At 59.7% G+C, this 13,074-nt stretch overlaps 1 protein-coding gene across 1 annotated transcript in view; it reads right to left on the bottom strand.

The window, feature by feature from the left end:
- SPTBN5 (spectrin beta, non-erythrocytic 5) overlaps window positions 1-13,074 on the bottom strand; it is a 52,450-nt gene that overhangs the window by 15,356 nt on the left and 24,020 nt on the right. The window contains 29 exon segments of the mRNA XM_061181455.1: window positions 854-1,020; window positions 1,623-1,700; window positions 1,984-1,997; window positions 2,000-2,087; window positions 2,089-2,172; window positions 2,406-2,927; window positions 3,125-3,238; window positions 4,046-4,160; window positions 4,245-4,360; window positions 5,816-5,911; window positions 6,105-6,222; window positions 6,224-6,285; window positions 6,438-6,587; window positions 7,120-7,251; window positions 7,697-7,801; window positions 8,020-8,111; window positions 8,114-8,168; window positions 8,330-8,373; window positions 8,376-8,504; window positions 8,507-8,531; window positions 9,783-9,954; window positions 10,159-10,265; window positions 10,360-10,430; window positions 10,433-10,467; window positions 11,170-11,195; window positions 11,197-11,316; window positions 11,571-11,706; window positions 12,111-12,246; window positions 12,249-12,267. Coding sequence (XP_061037438.1) covers window positions 854-1,020; window positions 1,623-1,700; window positions 1,984-1,997; window positions 2,000-2,087; window positions 2,089-2,172; window positions 2,406-2,927; window positions 3,125-3,238; window positions 4,046-4,160; window positions 4,245-4,360; window positions 5,816-5,911; window positions 6,105-6,222; window positions 6,224-6,285; window positions 6,438-6,587; window positions 7,120-7,251; window positions 7,697-7,801; window positions 8,020-8,111; window positions 8,114-8,168; window positions 8,330-8,373; window positions 8,376-8,504; window positions 8,507-8,531; window positions 9,783-9,954; window positions 10,159-10,265; window positions 10,360-10,430; window positions 10,433-10,467; window positions 11,170-11,195; window positions 11,197-11,316; window positions 11,571-11,706; window positions 12,111-12,246; window positions 12,249-12,267 — 3,128 coding nt within the window.

The raw sequence follows: 13,074 nt of genomic DNA, 5'->3' as shown, positions 1-13,074 counted from the left end.
GTCCTGGGGTACAGCCGGGCCTGCCAGGAACCACCTAAGGGGACTGGGGGGGTCAGGGAGTGTTGACAGAGACCAGCAAACCAACATTTTCCATCTGTCAATCAAAGACCTCGGGTACCCAGGTGGGGTCCACCTGCAGGGAAGAGGAGGGGACGGCCGCCAGGGCACCAGCCCAGGAGCCACAAACACAGTGGGCCCTGGTGGGCTCTCTGGGAAGGAGGGAGACCCCCACCAATCTGGGATCCAGCTTTTGGCCAAATATGCCTTGATCTAAACGTCTGAGGGGCTGGACGAGGCAGCGGAACCAGATGGGCTTTTATGAGGAAAAAAGGCAGAGACTGGAGTCTCATAGCTGTGCCGGCTTCAGTTAAATGAGCATAAGAAATATGCCAACCCCCCTGAGTGCCAGGCACCACACTGGGACATCAAGGATTCCTTTCTCATCCTGACCACAACCCTAAGAGGCAGGTATTTTTATCCCCTCACTGTAGACGTGAGACTCTGTGAGGAATCTGCCCCAAGTCCCGCTGTGAGAGGGCAGCACAGAAACTCAGCGCTGTCTGGCTAACTGCTGTGCTCTGGTATTGCCATTTCATGAGGTCGTCTCTCTTTTAGTTTCTTAAGCATGTGCTTCTTTTTAAAAGTCCCCTTTATCTCAGCTGAGTGACCATGTGCTGTTTGACTCCATAACAGGTTTGACTCCATAACAGGGTCAGGAGCACTGGGGCCCTGGCATCTGAACTCAGCCCTTGGACAAGCCTGGTGAGCCCAGGCTAGGGGATACAAGGGCAAGGGAAGAGCCTGACACCTGTGCCAGCCCACCCACGGCTCCCGCAGCCAGAGCCAGAGGTACCTCAGGAGCATGGCCTGGCACCGGCCCAGGGCACCCTGGGCCTCGGGCTGTCCACCCTGGTGCAGGCTGAGGGTGGAGGCTTCCAGCGCGCTGATCGTCTCCGCCTGTGCCTCCAGGTCTCGCTCATGCATCTTCCACAGCAGTGTTTCCACGTCAAGCAAGGAGTCCTGGGAAGCGATACTGTCTACAGGGATGCCCCCTCCCAGTCCCAAGCTATCTACTTTCCTACCAAACACATCCCCCCAATCCCTCAAGGCTGTATCTGGCTTTAGGGCAGCGATTCTCAACCAGGAAAGGCATGGGGGATAAGGGTCAAGTGTTAGAATTTCCAGGGCAGGTGGAGCTCCTCCACATAACAGGGACACCCTCTCCTCTGCACTCCCAGTAAGGCTACGTCAGCACAGGAAACGGCCCCTGATCATTCTCTGAGGACCCCCATGAGTCAGGCTTGCCTGCCACAGGGGTTGGGACAGTTGTGGGAAAAGCAAACCTCTGGGTGTAAGGAAGTGAGGAGGGCAGAGGAGAGAAGGGTGTTGGGAAGGAGGCAAGAATGCGTCAAGGGCCACAGGCTCACCCTCTGAGCTCCCACAGAGGGCCCAGCCCCAGATGCATAAGAACTGCCAGCGATGGACGGGTAAGCCACTGCTCAGTGACCGACGTGCTTGAAGGTCGGGAGATGCCCTTGGCCTGGGGAGCTCTGGCAGCACTGGCTGGTTTGATCTCTAGTGCTGCCCTGGCAAACACTCCCTCACTCCTGCTGGGCACCTACCCCCAGACCCCCACTGGCTGGGCAGGCTTCCAGGCTGCAGAGCCAACTTTCCACCTGCTCCAAAGAGCTCAGAACCAGCTGTTGAGAAAGGAAAAGGCAAGAGGAAGTGAGCAGAGGGTCCAGTCACTGCAGGTGGAGTGACCCTGTTGGTGGCCCAGTGGGAAACCAGGGACCTGGGGCCTGGCTCCACAGAAGGAGTCCACAGCAGGCAAGATTTGCCGTGGGTGAGCTGAGTGGTAGGCGGTGGGCGGTGAGTGGCGGGAAAAGCCCCTGGCATGGCAGCCTCTCTGGCTTTGGCTTTGACGAGGGGCAGTGGGTTTAGTACAGGCCCCAGGGGCGGGGGCGGGATGGAGGCTGCTACCTGTAGCTCCAAGGCTGATGCAGCTGGAGCTGGTGCTCCTGCCAGGCCCCTTCCAGGCTGTTCAGCTCCTGGTCTAAACCAGCCGGGGCCTGGCGGATGTCGGGGGGTGGATGCATGCCAGGCGGCAAGCAGTCGTTGCCCAGTGCTTTGGGCCAGGCTGATGCTGTCTGTTCGGGCATCCAGCTTGGCCTGTAAGAGGACTGGGCTCAGATCCCAGAGGCTGAGGCTTCCTGAGTGGGAGGGAAGAGGCCCAGTGGGAAGGAGGAGAGGTGGGGAAGACAACTGAGCGGGTTAGAGGGAAGAGGAGAAAGGCAGAGGTAGCCAATGCAGAAAGAACCCAAGAGAAAAGTGGGATCCCAGTAAGGGGGAGGCCAGAGAGGAGGTGAGATCCCAGGAAAGGCCTCAGGGTCTGGGCCGCTCACCTTGCGCTCCTGGTTTTCCTCCAACATGCTCTGGGCATCCGCAAAGCTGCTGGGGGTGCTCTGGGCGTCCATCTCAGCTCACAGCCTCTGGGCCCAGATCATCAATTCCTGCAGCGTTGCCTGCCGCTTCTGAGCTTGGTGCAAGGCATCCAGCGACTCCTTCCTGCCATAGGGTTCATCAGCTAGTCCTAGGGCCTCTGAGCCCCTTTCCCCCACCAGTGCCTTCTGTCCCTGAATCCCCTCAGCCAAAGAAGGGCCCATGGGCTGGGAGTTAATAGGGTGGCGATACAGATGGTTATTAGAAGGATGGAGACAGACTCTTAGGGAAGGGTGGGGATTGAGACGCTGCAGGGGATGGGTCAGCGAGAGCAGTGAGGGAAAGAGGCCTGGGGGTTTGTACCGCTTCTGGGCCCCACTCCAGAGCTGCCACCAGCTGCCCATCATCACCTGCTGCTTGCGGCCCAGGCTGTGGGCAGCCTCAGGGCTTCTCTGGCGGAAGCGGCCTACCTCATGCTCTACAGGCTGTGCGGGAAGCCAGCGTCAGCGGCTGGGGCAGGGAGGCAGGTGGTGCTCAGGGGAGCCCAGCCTGTGGTTGTACAGCTGAGTGGACCTGGCTGGCTCTTGGTCCTGAGCACGACCCCGCCCCGCCACGTGCCTGCCCAGGGTCCCACGGAGGAGGTGCCCTGGGCCTGGGGCCACCTCCACACCCAGCTGCACACCTCCACCTGGGCCTGGATGAGGCCTATTTCCTGCTCCAACTCCTCGCGTTTCCGCCTCAGCCTCTGCATGCTCGCCAGATCTTTCCCACAGTCCAGGGCCTGGACCAGGGTGGCCTGGGGAGGAAGGGGGCGTTATTATCAGCCTTTTCTCCAGCTCCTCCCTCACTGCAGAGGGGTCGCTGGCCACAGGGTTTCTGTGTGGGAAGCAAGCACCCAGCCTGATTCCCTTCCCAGGGCCCTCCGCGGGCTGGAGCAGGCTGCTGGCCCCGACCACAGGTCCCTTCCTTCTGTGAGCGAGGAAGGTTCCCAGGAGAGACTTGGGGCTGGAGTTTCGCTGGCGGTAGCAACCTCCACGGGTGTCCTGCTTCCACGTGCACGGTCTCACTTGACCCTCGTTCCTTTGCAGGGAACTGAGATGGGCTGGCCTGGGGGTGGCGGGAACCAGAGGGGCAGTAAGAACAGAGCCCTGTACGTGCTCAGAAGAGGGCGCCGCGTGCTTCACAGGAGGCGTCTCAGGCCGCGTACAACTTCCCCGCTCCCACCTCTGCCAGCGTCTAGGCCAGGTTTCTCTGTGGCTGCTGACACAATCCCGGGGCAAACCTCCAATCCCGGGGCAAACCTCCCGGGGCAAACCTCCTGGGGCAAACCTGGCCTTGCTCGCGACAACAGAGGAAATGGTGGGGAGGGGGATGCTCTGGCCTCTGGACTCACAGTGCTTCTGGGAGACAAAGGCGGCAGGTGGGCCAGCCTCCTAGAAGCAGATGGGGGCTTCTAGGTCCGGAGTTGACCCTGAGAACCGCTGGCAGACCCTCGGACGGCCGCCTGATGGGACCTGCCTCCAGGTACCGAGCTGAAGAGGAGAGGCGGGTGAGGGGTGGGACGCGCTGGCTCCCTGGCTGCATCAGCAGTTCCACTGCTCACCTCCTCCCCGATCTGCTGAGTGAGGTCATCCAGCTTTTGGGACAACGTGTGTATCTCCAGGGCCCCTTCAAGCTGCCGTTGGTACCAGAGCAGGTTGCCATGGAAACCGTTCCACCTGATGGAGAGGGTGTAAGGCTGAGTCTGAGGTGACCCTCCAGCTCCCTCTCCCAGCCCCACTGCTCCCGGCTCTGGGACTGGCCTGTTGTTGAGCTGCTGTCACCGCTGGCAGGTGGTCTTGAGTTGCTCAGGGTCCTGGTTCTTGAACTGCAGGGACAAGTCATTGATGCTCCTGATGTGGGCATCATCCACCGTGTCCTATGGGGGTGCAGGGGGAGGGCATCTGTGGCACCTGCTCCGAGCTCCTTCTCTGCACTGCGTCAACACTTGGAGAGTGTGCTCGGGCCTGAGAGAGCTCGAGGAACTGCACGTTTGGGGAGTGGAGGCAGCTGCTTCCTCTGCCGTGGCCAACCCATCCCATGCCAGGTGCACTGAGCGAGATGCACCTGGGGCCTGTAGCCCAGGGTCATCTCTAAGGCTAGGAAATCTGCTCCCCAGGTCGGGACCAGGCAGGAGCGGGAGGGCAGGCACGCACTGATGAACAGAAGCTTTTAAAGTTAAAATGCAGCTTCTCAGGATAAGAAAAGCAAAGTAAGGGGTTGAATGAAATGGTGAGTGCCAGCCTCCTTAGGTTTGGGTGTCCCTGTCCCTGGGAGTCACTGGGCTGAGGCTGCCACTGCTTAGACACTGGGTGGGGTTCACGGCTACACGGGGCTGGGGTCCCTGACAGTGGATGGACTGCAGGTGTCCTGCCCCAGTAAAAGCGCCTTGCACTGGTCTACATTTCCAAAGCGCTTCCCAATAGGTGTCTCATAGGTTCGCAGGGAAGGGGATTTCTCTCTTTTATAGAAGCTGGAGCAGAGCTCAGAGACTAACCTGGTGAATTTATGGCAGAGCCAGGACTCAAACCCAACTCCTCAAGTCTATCTAACACTCTTTCTCCTACAGCATCTGGCACAGTGGCTGTGAAATTCCACCGTTAGTAAAGGCCATCTTAGATTGGAGCACTGCAGCCTCTTTAAAAAGTCATATACTTACTTCAGGGGGTGAAGTTAGCATGTCTGGGCTCTTAATACATGATTGTGAATGCACTTGGCTAATTTCTTTCCTCTATACCGCATAAGAGAAATTGATTTTGGTGTGTGTATGAGTAGGGGGTGGGGAGGAGATGCAGAGTTCCGAGCAACTGCAGTTTATTGATTATCTGCTACACCCAGGCGTACATGCATTTTTTAAAAAAAATTTTGAAATAATCATAGATGCACAGGAAATTGCACAAGTGTGTAATGAAGGCCCATGTACCCTTCCCCCAGCTTCCCCTGATGGTAACATCTTACATAACTATAGTGCAATATGAAAACCAGGACACTGACTTTGGTATAACTGTTAACTAGACTATAGACTTTATTCAGAGTTCAGCAGCTTTTACATGCATGCACCTGTGTGTGTGTGTGGGAAGGTATAGTTCTAGGCAGTTTTATCACATGTATAGATTCCTGTAACCACCACCATACGTATATGCTCTCTTACCTATGAGGTAAGCGGTATCCCCATTTTAAAGATGAAGAAACTAAGGCTTGGTGAGGTGAGGGAGCCTGCCTAAGTGAGTTCCGGTCTTAAGCGCGGAGCTGACATGAGGGCCCACATCTGGCTCCAGAGCCCATGCGCGGTCACTGCTTCCCAATGTGGGATGCACTGGCAGGGCCACCTTACCCCGGCCCTGACTCCTCGGAGCTTGCGGAGCCGCCTGTGGAGCTGCAGGCTGTGCTCAAGGTCCTGGCCCAGGTCGCCGATGTTCACCATCACCTCCTGTGGAGGCCGCGGGTCAAGAAGGCTGCACTCTGAGCGCCCAGCCCTGGGTGCACCCAGCCCCCAGGCACCCAGCTGCTGGGGCAGTGTTGGGGCAGGTGGTGACTTTGGGAACTTCCTGCCGGGGCTCCCTCCCGCATCTGTCAGTCCCGCGTCCCACCCCCAGCTCTGTCCCTGCCCAGCTGGGTCTCACCATCTCCTGGATCCAGGCCTCTGCAATGTCCGCTCTCTGCAGGAACTCCAGGAAGTTCCGCTTGTCCTCCAGGTCCTGGCCCCGGAGAGCCACCGCCTGCTTCAGCTTTTCTCGGTGCCTGCAGCCTCTGGGAGACCTCTCCCACCAGAGGGTGGCTCTGTGCTAGGAGAGCCTCGCCCCCCTGGGGAGAGAGGGGACACCAGGAGATGGTGCCTGTTGCTCTCTCTCCTGCTTTTTCTCCATCACAGGCTCCCCCTGCCTCAGACCTTTCGCCTTGGCCATCCTGGCGTCCTCACTTTGGGGCAGGGTTGGGGCTGAGGGCCTGGCTGTTACCTTGGCAACAGAGGTTATGATCTCCTCATGGGCCTGGACCTCAGCCTCGAAGGCCTGGTGTTTCTGCACGTGCCTCAACTTATCTTTCAGGTCCCCAGGAGGGACTGGTTCTTTCAGCTGCTGGAGTCACTCCTGGATCCTGTCCTTGGCCTGGTGGGGGCGGGACATGAATCTCATGATGCTGATGCTGCCTCGTCCACAGAGACGTCCCACACGTCTGCCCTCAGCTGTGCCCAGGTAGCTGAGTGCTGGCCCAAGGGTGGGGCTGGGCAGTGCCTGGGAAATAAGATCCAGTGGTCTGAGCCCAGGAAGACAGCCCCAGGCCCAGATGGCCCCTCGGCCACACAAAGGGGCTGGCCAGGGGCTGGCTTGGGTGGGACCTCATTTTGGAGGTGAGGCTCGCCTGCCCCGGGGCCCTGGACTTCTCTGCTCCCACCCAATGCCTCTCTTTGCCCTGGCTCTGTGAGAGCTTAGGAAGCAGCGGGGTCTCCACATACAGGGTCTTCAAATCAAACGTCTGGTCTCCAGCATGGCCTCTGGGAAAGCCATTTAACTCTCCAAACTTAGTATCCTCATCACAGGGCTGTGGCGAGGCCTGAACGAGCCCGTGAAGGTGGACGTCATCTGTAAACTGGCAAATGTGGCCCAAGTGGAAGGTGCTGGGCTGGAGAGGCCCTCTGACCTGGATGGCGGCCCTGATGAAGGCAGTCATCTCGGCCAGTTCCTTCACCCGAGCCCGGCGCCCTAGCATGGTGCAGAGCAGGTCCTGCACCCTGGGGCCCCCGAGCATCTTCACCTGCTCACACAGAGCCGCCTCCGGTGGGTGGGGTGGGGCTGGGGGGAACTCAGCTCTCGGTTCCTCATTCGGGGAGGCTGGAGCAGGGGCTGGCCCACAGGGGAGCCCCGCCTTCAGCCCTGCATGGCCCAAGGCTGGCTGGTCCTCCCAGCAAGCCAGAACCAGCCCCCAGCTCTCCCCCCACTGCCCCCACTCCGCTCCCCTGTGACTACGTGATCTGGAGCCATGTGGCCCCTGTGTCCCTGCAGTGTGGCCCACCCCATCCCAGGCCCTCCTGAGCCACACGTCCTACTCTGCTCAGTCAGCCCCAGCCAGGCACCCCTAGCCCCTCAGGCCACCCCCGTACATCAGCATTACCTGTGGGTACACACTGAGCACCCACGTCCCCCATTCAGAACTCTCCAAGTTCCCAGACTCCGACCACCCCACCTTGACCACGCCCAGGATCCCCCAAACCCATTACCTTCTCGTCCTGGGCAGTCAGCACCTTCTGGAATGTCTCATGCTTGCGAATCACCTGCTCCACCTGTTCCACGGAGCTCCCCAGGGCACTGGTTCTCCGGAAGACGTGGCTCAGCCCACGGAAAAGTCAAAGAGGCCATCAGGGACTGTCCAGACAGCCAGCCCCTCACCCCCATTTGCAGCCGTCTGTGTCAAAGCAGTGCACAGCCTCTGGGCTCCACATCAGGGAAAGGGCCAGAGCCCCAGGGAGCAAGAGAGCGAGTGGGGGAGAGGGCAGAGGGGAAAAGAGGGAGTGCTAGGAGGCTATGGGGTGAGGGCACCTGCCTCCCGGGCCGTGAGGGTCTCGTCCAGGTGGCCGCACTTTCTGAGGAAGAGCAGCTCCCGGTGCCTGGCCTGCAGCCTCTCCTGTTTCTGCTCCAGGCCTGGAACACCTGCTCCTGTTTGTGCCGCAGGACTTGCAGCCCTTCCTGGACCTGGGCATGAGCATGTGGAGAGCCTGCACTCGGGAGAGCCGCATGGACGAGATGGAAGCGGGTCCCAAGGGAAGCCTCTGAGGAGAGGCCGGCGTGGCGCAGTGGGGTAGGCACAGGCTCAGTCGGGGTAGGCTGGGGGGGACCAGGAAAGGGGGGCCCACCTCCTTGATGGATGTCCCTGCAGCCAAAAGTGCCTGCTGGCCACCTGGGCAGCCTGCTGGTGCAGCTCCTCCTGGGCCTCCGGCACTGCCCGAAGCTGTTGGTGGGCGCTGAGCTTCAGCGGGCCACTGCCGGGCTCCTGGGAGATCTCCTCCACCTGCAGCTCCTGTCACACACAGGCGCCCAGGAGGTGCAGTCCCGCACCTGGATCCCAAGGAGACGGAAGGAGGGAGTTGGGTGAGGGCTGAGCTGGGCAGCAGAGAACCAGCCTCTGAGGCACAACCGCAGCCGGCCTGGATCCACTCACACACTGAAGCGGCCCCGAGCTGTCCCAGATCAGAGCCCAGGTGAGGTTCATGAGGCCTGTGGTCACCTCGTTGCTCCGTTGTTGTCCAACCCAATCCCCCCAGGTCTACTAAACTTCCACAGGTGCCAGACCAGCCTCCTCCTCGCCCTGCCCATGACTTCTCTCCACCCTAGGCTTTCCCTTGCCCCTCTTGCTTAGAAGTTCTTCTCCTTCCTTCCATCCCTTCCAAGCTCACGTGTTCATCAAGGGCCAAGGCCTTCTTTGCCTTGTGAAGCCTTCCCTGCCCCCCTGACCTCCTGACATCTCACTGCTTGCCTTGTCCTCTGAATCTCCAGTTTAATACTTACAAACACTCTTCTGTTGATTTGTGTACAAACACATGTTAGAGCTGGAGCGGCCTTGGATCCTTGTCCCAACACCTCATTGCACAGATGAAGAAAGGTAAATTGTACATCGTGTGTGAGGGAGTTTTGTAACCTTCAGACGCTCACACACAGTGGGTAACAAGCTAGGGGTAAGTGCCTTGCTCGAGCCCATGCTGCTAGAAAGTGGCAGAGTTGGGTCTCTAAACTCAAGCCTTTTTGCTGTGTTATAGTTTGGGTCTCCCTGTCTATCAGGCACTGGGATAAGGGGACTCCTAGGACACCCACAGCCAGGGCCCACTGTCCCAATCTAACTCTCTGGGGTATTAGGCTCATCCCCCCCCAGCTAGATAGGCTCCCTGACGGCAGTGATTCCATCTTTCACAGGCTCCATATCACCTCCTCTCCCCACTCACAGCTCCTAGCAGAGAGCTAAACACAGATGTTAAAAAGATGCCGGCTGATCCAGAGGTCACCGTCTAGGACATTCAGATCTCCAGTTATGGGCTTTCCTGGGCTGTTTCTCCTCCTGAGCTCTGGCTGGGACCCCTGCCTCCTAACTGCACTGTCACTCACCTGGGCTGGTGTTGACCCAAACCTAAGGAGTCACCGCTGCGTCCCCCGCGCTCAGCCCTCTGCCTGGCCAGACGGACACCCGCACATGCCCAGTGCTCTTCCTCCTCGTGTCCCCACTCACCTTCCCTCCAGGTCTCATTAGTGCATGCACACTCACGGTACAACACACACACACACACACACAGAGCCCGGGGAGGGAAGAGCCCTCACCGCTGCATGGAAGCGGGCCAGGAGCCATGCCCACTCCAGCTGGACCCGGTGCTGCTCCACGTGCAGCTTCAGGGTCTCCCAAGCCTGCACCAGGGCCCGCTGCCTCTGCTGCACCGCTTGGGGCCCCAGCTTCTGCACCGTCCCTCCAGTCTCCAGCAGCTCCTGCAGCTGGGGGCAGGGTAGTGATAGGGAGGGAAGGGTCGTGTCCTCCTAGAGGCTGAAGGGCCTGCCTATCTCACGGCTCCCTCCTGGGGCCCTGCCCTCCATGCACAATGGGCCTGACGGGCGGCCCCGAGAGCGGGGAAAAGCTAGAGAGAAGATGGGCAGGCCTGAGGCGGCCTGCGGGGGAGAGGCAGCCAGACCTGGGCTCGTCTGCCGCTCAGTGCCCACGAGTTCACGCTCCAGCCCCTCGTGTCTCCTCAGCTGGGCCCCCAGCCCACACAGGTCCCGGGCCACACCACAGGGGAGGCTTATGGCTTTCTCCTGAGGAAAGGAGATGGCCAAGGGGATCAGGACTGGAGGGTGGGGCGCTGATCCACTTCTAGAAAGAACCCCCTTCCTCCTCCTGGGCTCACACCTGGACCTGGGTGAGGGCTTCCAACAGACCTCTGTGAACTTTGAGGGTGATCTCAGCATCTTGGAGCAGGCGGCCTGAGTCAGCACCCACAGCTCCAACCGGGCAGCCCTGCCCACAGGCGTGCGGGAGACGGGCAGCAGATCAGCTATTCACCCAGCACTTCGTTCCGCCCCCTCTGCTAGGCTGGTCAGCCCTCCTGCTCTCTGGGCTGCATCCAGGACTGGCCCAAATCTCCCCTTCTTAACCCCCTCTCCTGTCTGGCCCTGGCCCTGGAGCCTCTCTTTCTAGCTTTGCTTTGAATTCAGTCCTTTGCTGTTGTCACGCTCAGCACTTAACTGATTCCTGTGCTCTTTGATACTCCTTACATCTTGTGCCTTCGAGTCTCAATAAGTCAATCAGATTACAATCGTTCCTCTCCATTCTTCATTTAACTCAGTAAACTCTCCCTGAGCTCCTAAGGCTGGGTCAGGCTCTGCGCTAGGGGTTATGAATGAGGATGACCTTGCCTCAAAGCTCACAGGTTGGGGGAGGATCCAAACCAGCCAGTGGGCAGCTAGGCAGTGTTCCCACAGCCCCTCCTCCAAGTCCTGGGAGCCAGAGGTTTGGAAAAGTGTCCCTGGGGGTCTGGGCAGGACTCTCTGACCTGCACCCGTGGCAGGCTTGGCTTCCCTGGAAGCATTCCCCTTTCCCGACACCTCAGGTGCAGACAGAGCCAGTGTGGCCCCGGGAGCACGTGCCCTCTAACAGTCCAGGACCTGCCTGCCCAGCACCCTCCCCCAAACCCATGCCCTGGGTCCGCTGGGCACTCACTGCAGATCCTGCTGCATCTGATGGGCCTTGAGGGGCAGCGCTGTGCCCACATTCTAGCAGGCTCTCTGCCAGCTGCTGGCGGGTTGCCACCCGTTGGCCCCCCATCTCTACTTGGTGCTGAAACTTTACAAACTTGGTGCAGAAGCGCTGAGGGGAGAGGGGAGTAGGTGACAGAGTGGCCCCTAGCTGGTGAGACAGCAAGCAGCCTGGGGAGTGAGGCACCTCAGTGACATCTGGACCACGGGGGGTTGGATGGCCGCAGGGCCTGCCCACTCTACCCAGAGGGCCTGTCCTCAGCCAGGGCTCATGACCCAGGGCCCCCTTCTCCACACAGCCCAGCCAGCCGCCTGCCCCCAGCGCCCTGCCTCGGGGCTTCCTCCCTGCCCCCAGCCTCTTCTCACCAGAGCGTCCTGGTAGTCCTCCCCAAGGCTCTCTCCTCCTCTGACTGCCTGCTTCTGGCTGGCCGGCTGGCCCTGCAGGTCCTCGGCCTCCCTCGTGAACTCGTGCATCTTCAGGGTCCCCTCCAGCTCCCGCTCCCTGTGGGGATAGCCCGTGGTTCCCCAGAAGTTAGCTGCCCACCCCCCTGGGGACAGCTGGCCCAGCCAAAACAGGTGACCTGAAGGAGGAGGTTATTCATGGTCTCTGCCCAAGCTTGAGGCTCTGGATTCAGGGAGAAGTAAACATAAGAAGGCCAGAATAGGGCAGGTGAGGGTGTGGATGTGGGGAAGAGATGGGGAGCCAGGAGCTGGGGGTCCAAGTTCCTGCCCAGTGGGCCCTCCCTGAGGAATTTACAGAAAGAGGGGAGCAGCACACAGCAAGGAACCATCTGCCATCTCTGTGGGCCTGGGGTCACGGGCTCCTCCCAACTCAGGGTTATGGTATGGAAACAGCCAACCGTGGCTAGGCCCCCTAAACCTGGGGAGGGGTACAGCGCCCCTCACCGTGTGGCTGCCAACTCCTGCAGTGCCCGCAGCCGCTCCCAGAGCCTCTCCTGCACCACGCCCAGCTGCATAGGGGCCTCGGGGCCAGTGAGGGTTTGGGCTCTCTGGTCAAGCTCCTCCATGGAGCTCCAATAAGAGCCAGTTCCTGTTGCAGGGCCTGCCAGCACGCAAGGCTCAGACTGGGTGACTCATTCATCTATTCATCTACCCACCCTCCTGTCCATTCACCCATTGATCGCACACCCATCCTTCTCCTCCTTCTACTCATCCACCCACCCCAACCCATCCGCTCACTCACGCACCTGTCATCCACCTACCCAACAGTGATGGGGTTCCTTACTGTTCCATGAAAGTGAAGACCCAGTCTGTGCCCACAGAGGGCTCACTATTTAGCAGGGAAGGGTGAATGATGGGTCTTCTGGGCCAAGGAAGAGAGGCCACAGGGGGCATGGTACTGGCCCCAGCATCGCAGTATAAAAAATGGATGGAGTTAAGCGAGCTGCCCAGGATGCCTGGGACGCTGAAGCTCCATGAGGCCATGGCTACAGGCACGCCCCTAAGGAATGGCTCCCTGAAAGTCCTCAGTCAGGACCCTGAAACACTGACCACTAGGGCTATGTAGACAAAACGCCCAGACAGCAGGACACTTCAGTGACGAGAGGAACCAGGATTGCTGTGGGGCTCAGGGCTTGTGGTTCTGAGAGACAGATTGCAGGAAGGAGGAGGGGGCTCCAGGCCTCCCTCGCTTTAATCAGGGATGCTCATGAGGTAGGTTTCAGGCACGGTGTTTGGTTAACTCAAAGCATGGTATTCAACGTGTGGGAGGAAGAAGGCTGTGGAAGACGTGGGGAGGGCTGGAACAGGTGACCCCCCCAAGAGAGGAGAAAAGTGCCAGGGGGAGGAGAAGAAGCAAGAAGAGAAGGCAGAGAAATCCTGAGGCCACAGGAGTGTGGACCACTACAGA

The sequence above is a fragment of the Eubalaena glacialis genome, chromosome 2, assembly GCF_028564815.1.
Source record: "Eubalaena glacialis isolate mEubGla1 chromosome 2, mEubGla1.1.hap2.+ XY, whole genome shotgun sequence".
Classification (NCBI taxonomy): domain Eukaryota; kingdom Metazoa; phylum Chordata; class Mammalia; order Artiodactyla; family Balaenidae; genus Eubalaena; species Eubalaena glacialis.
Note: the sequence above shows the minus strand (reverse complement) of the source record. Positions and strands in the feature narration are given on the sequence as shown.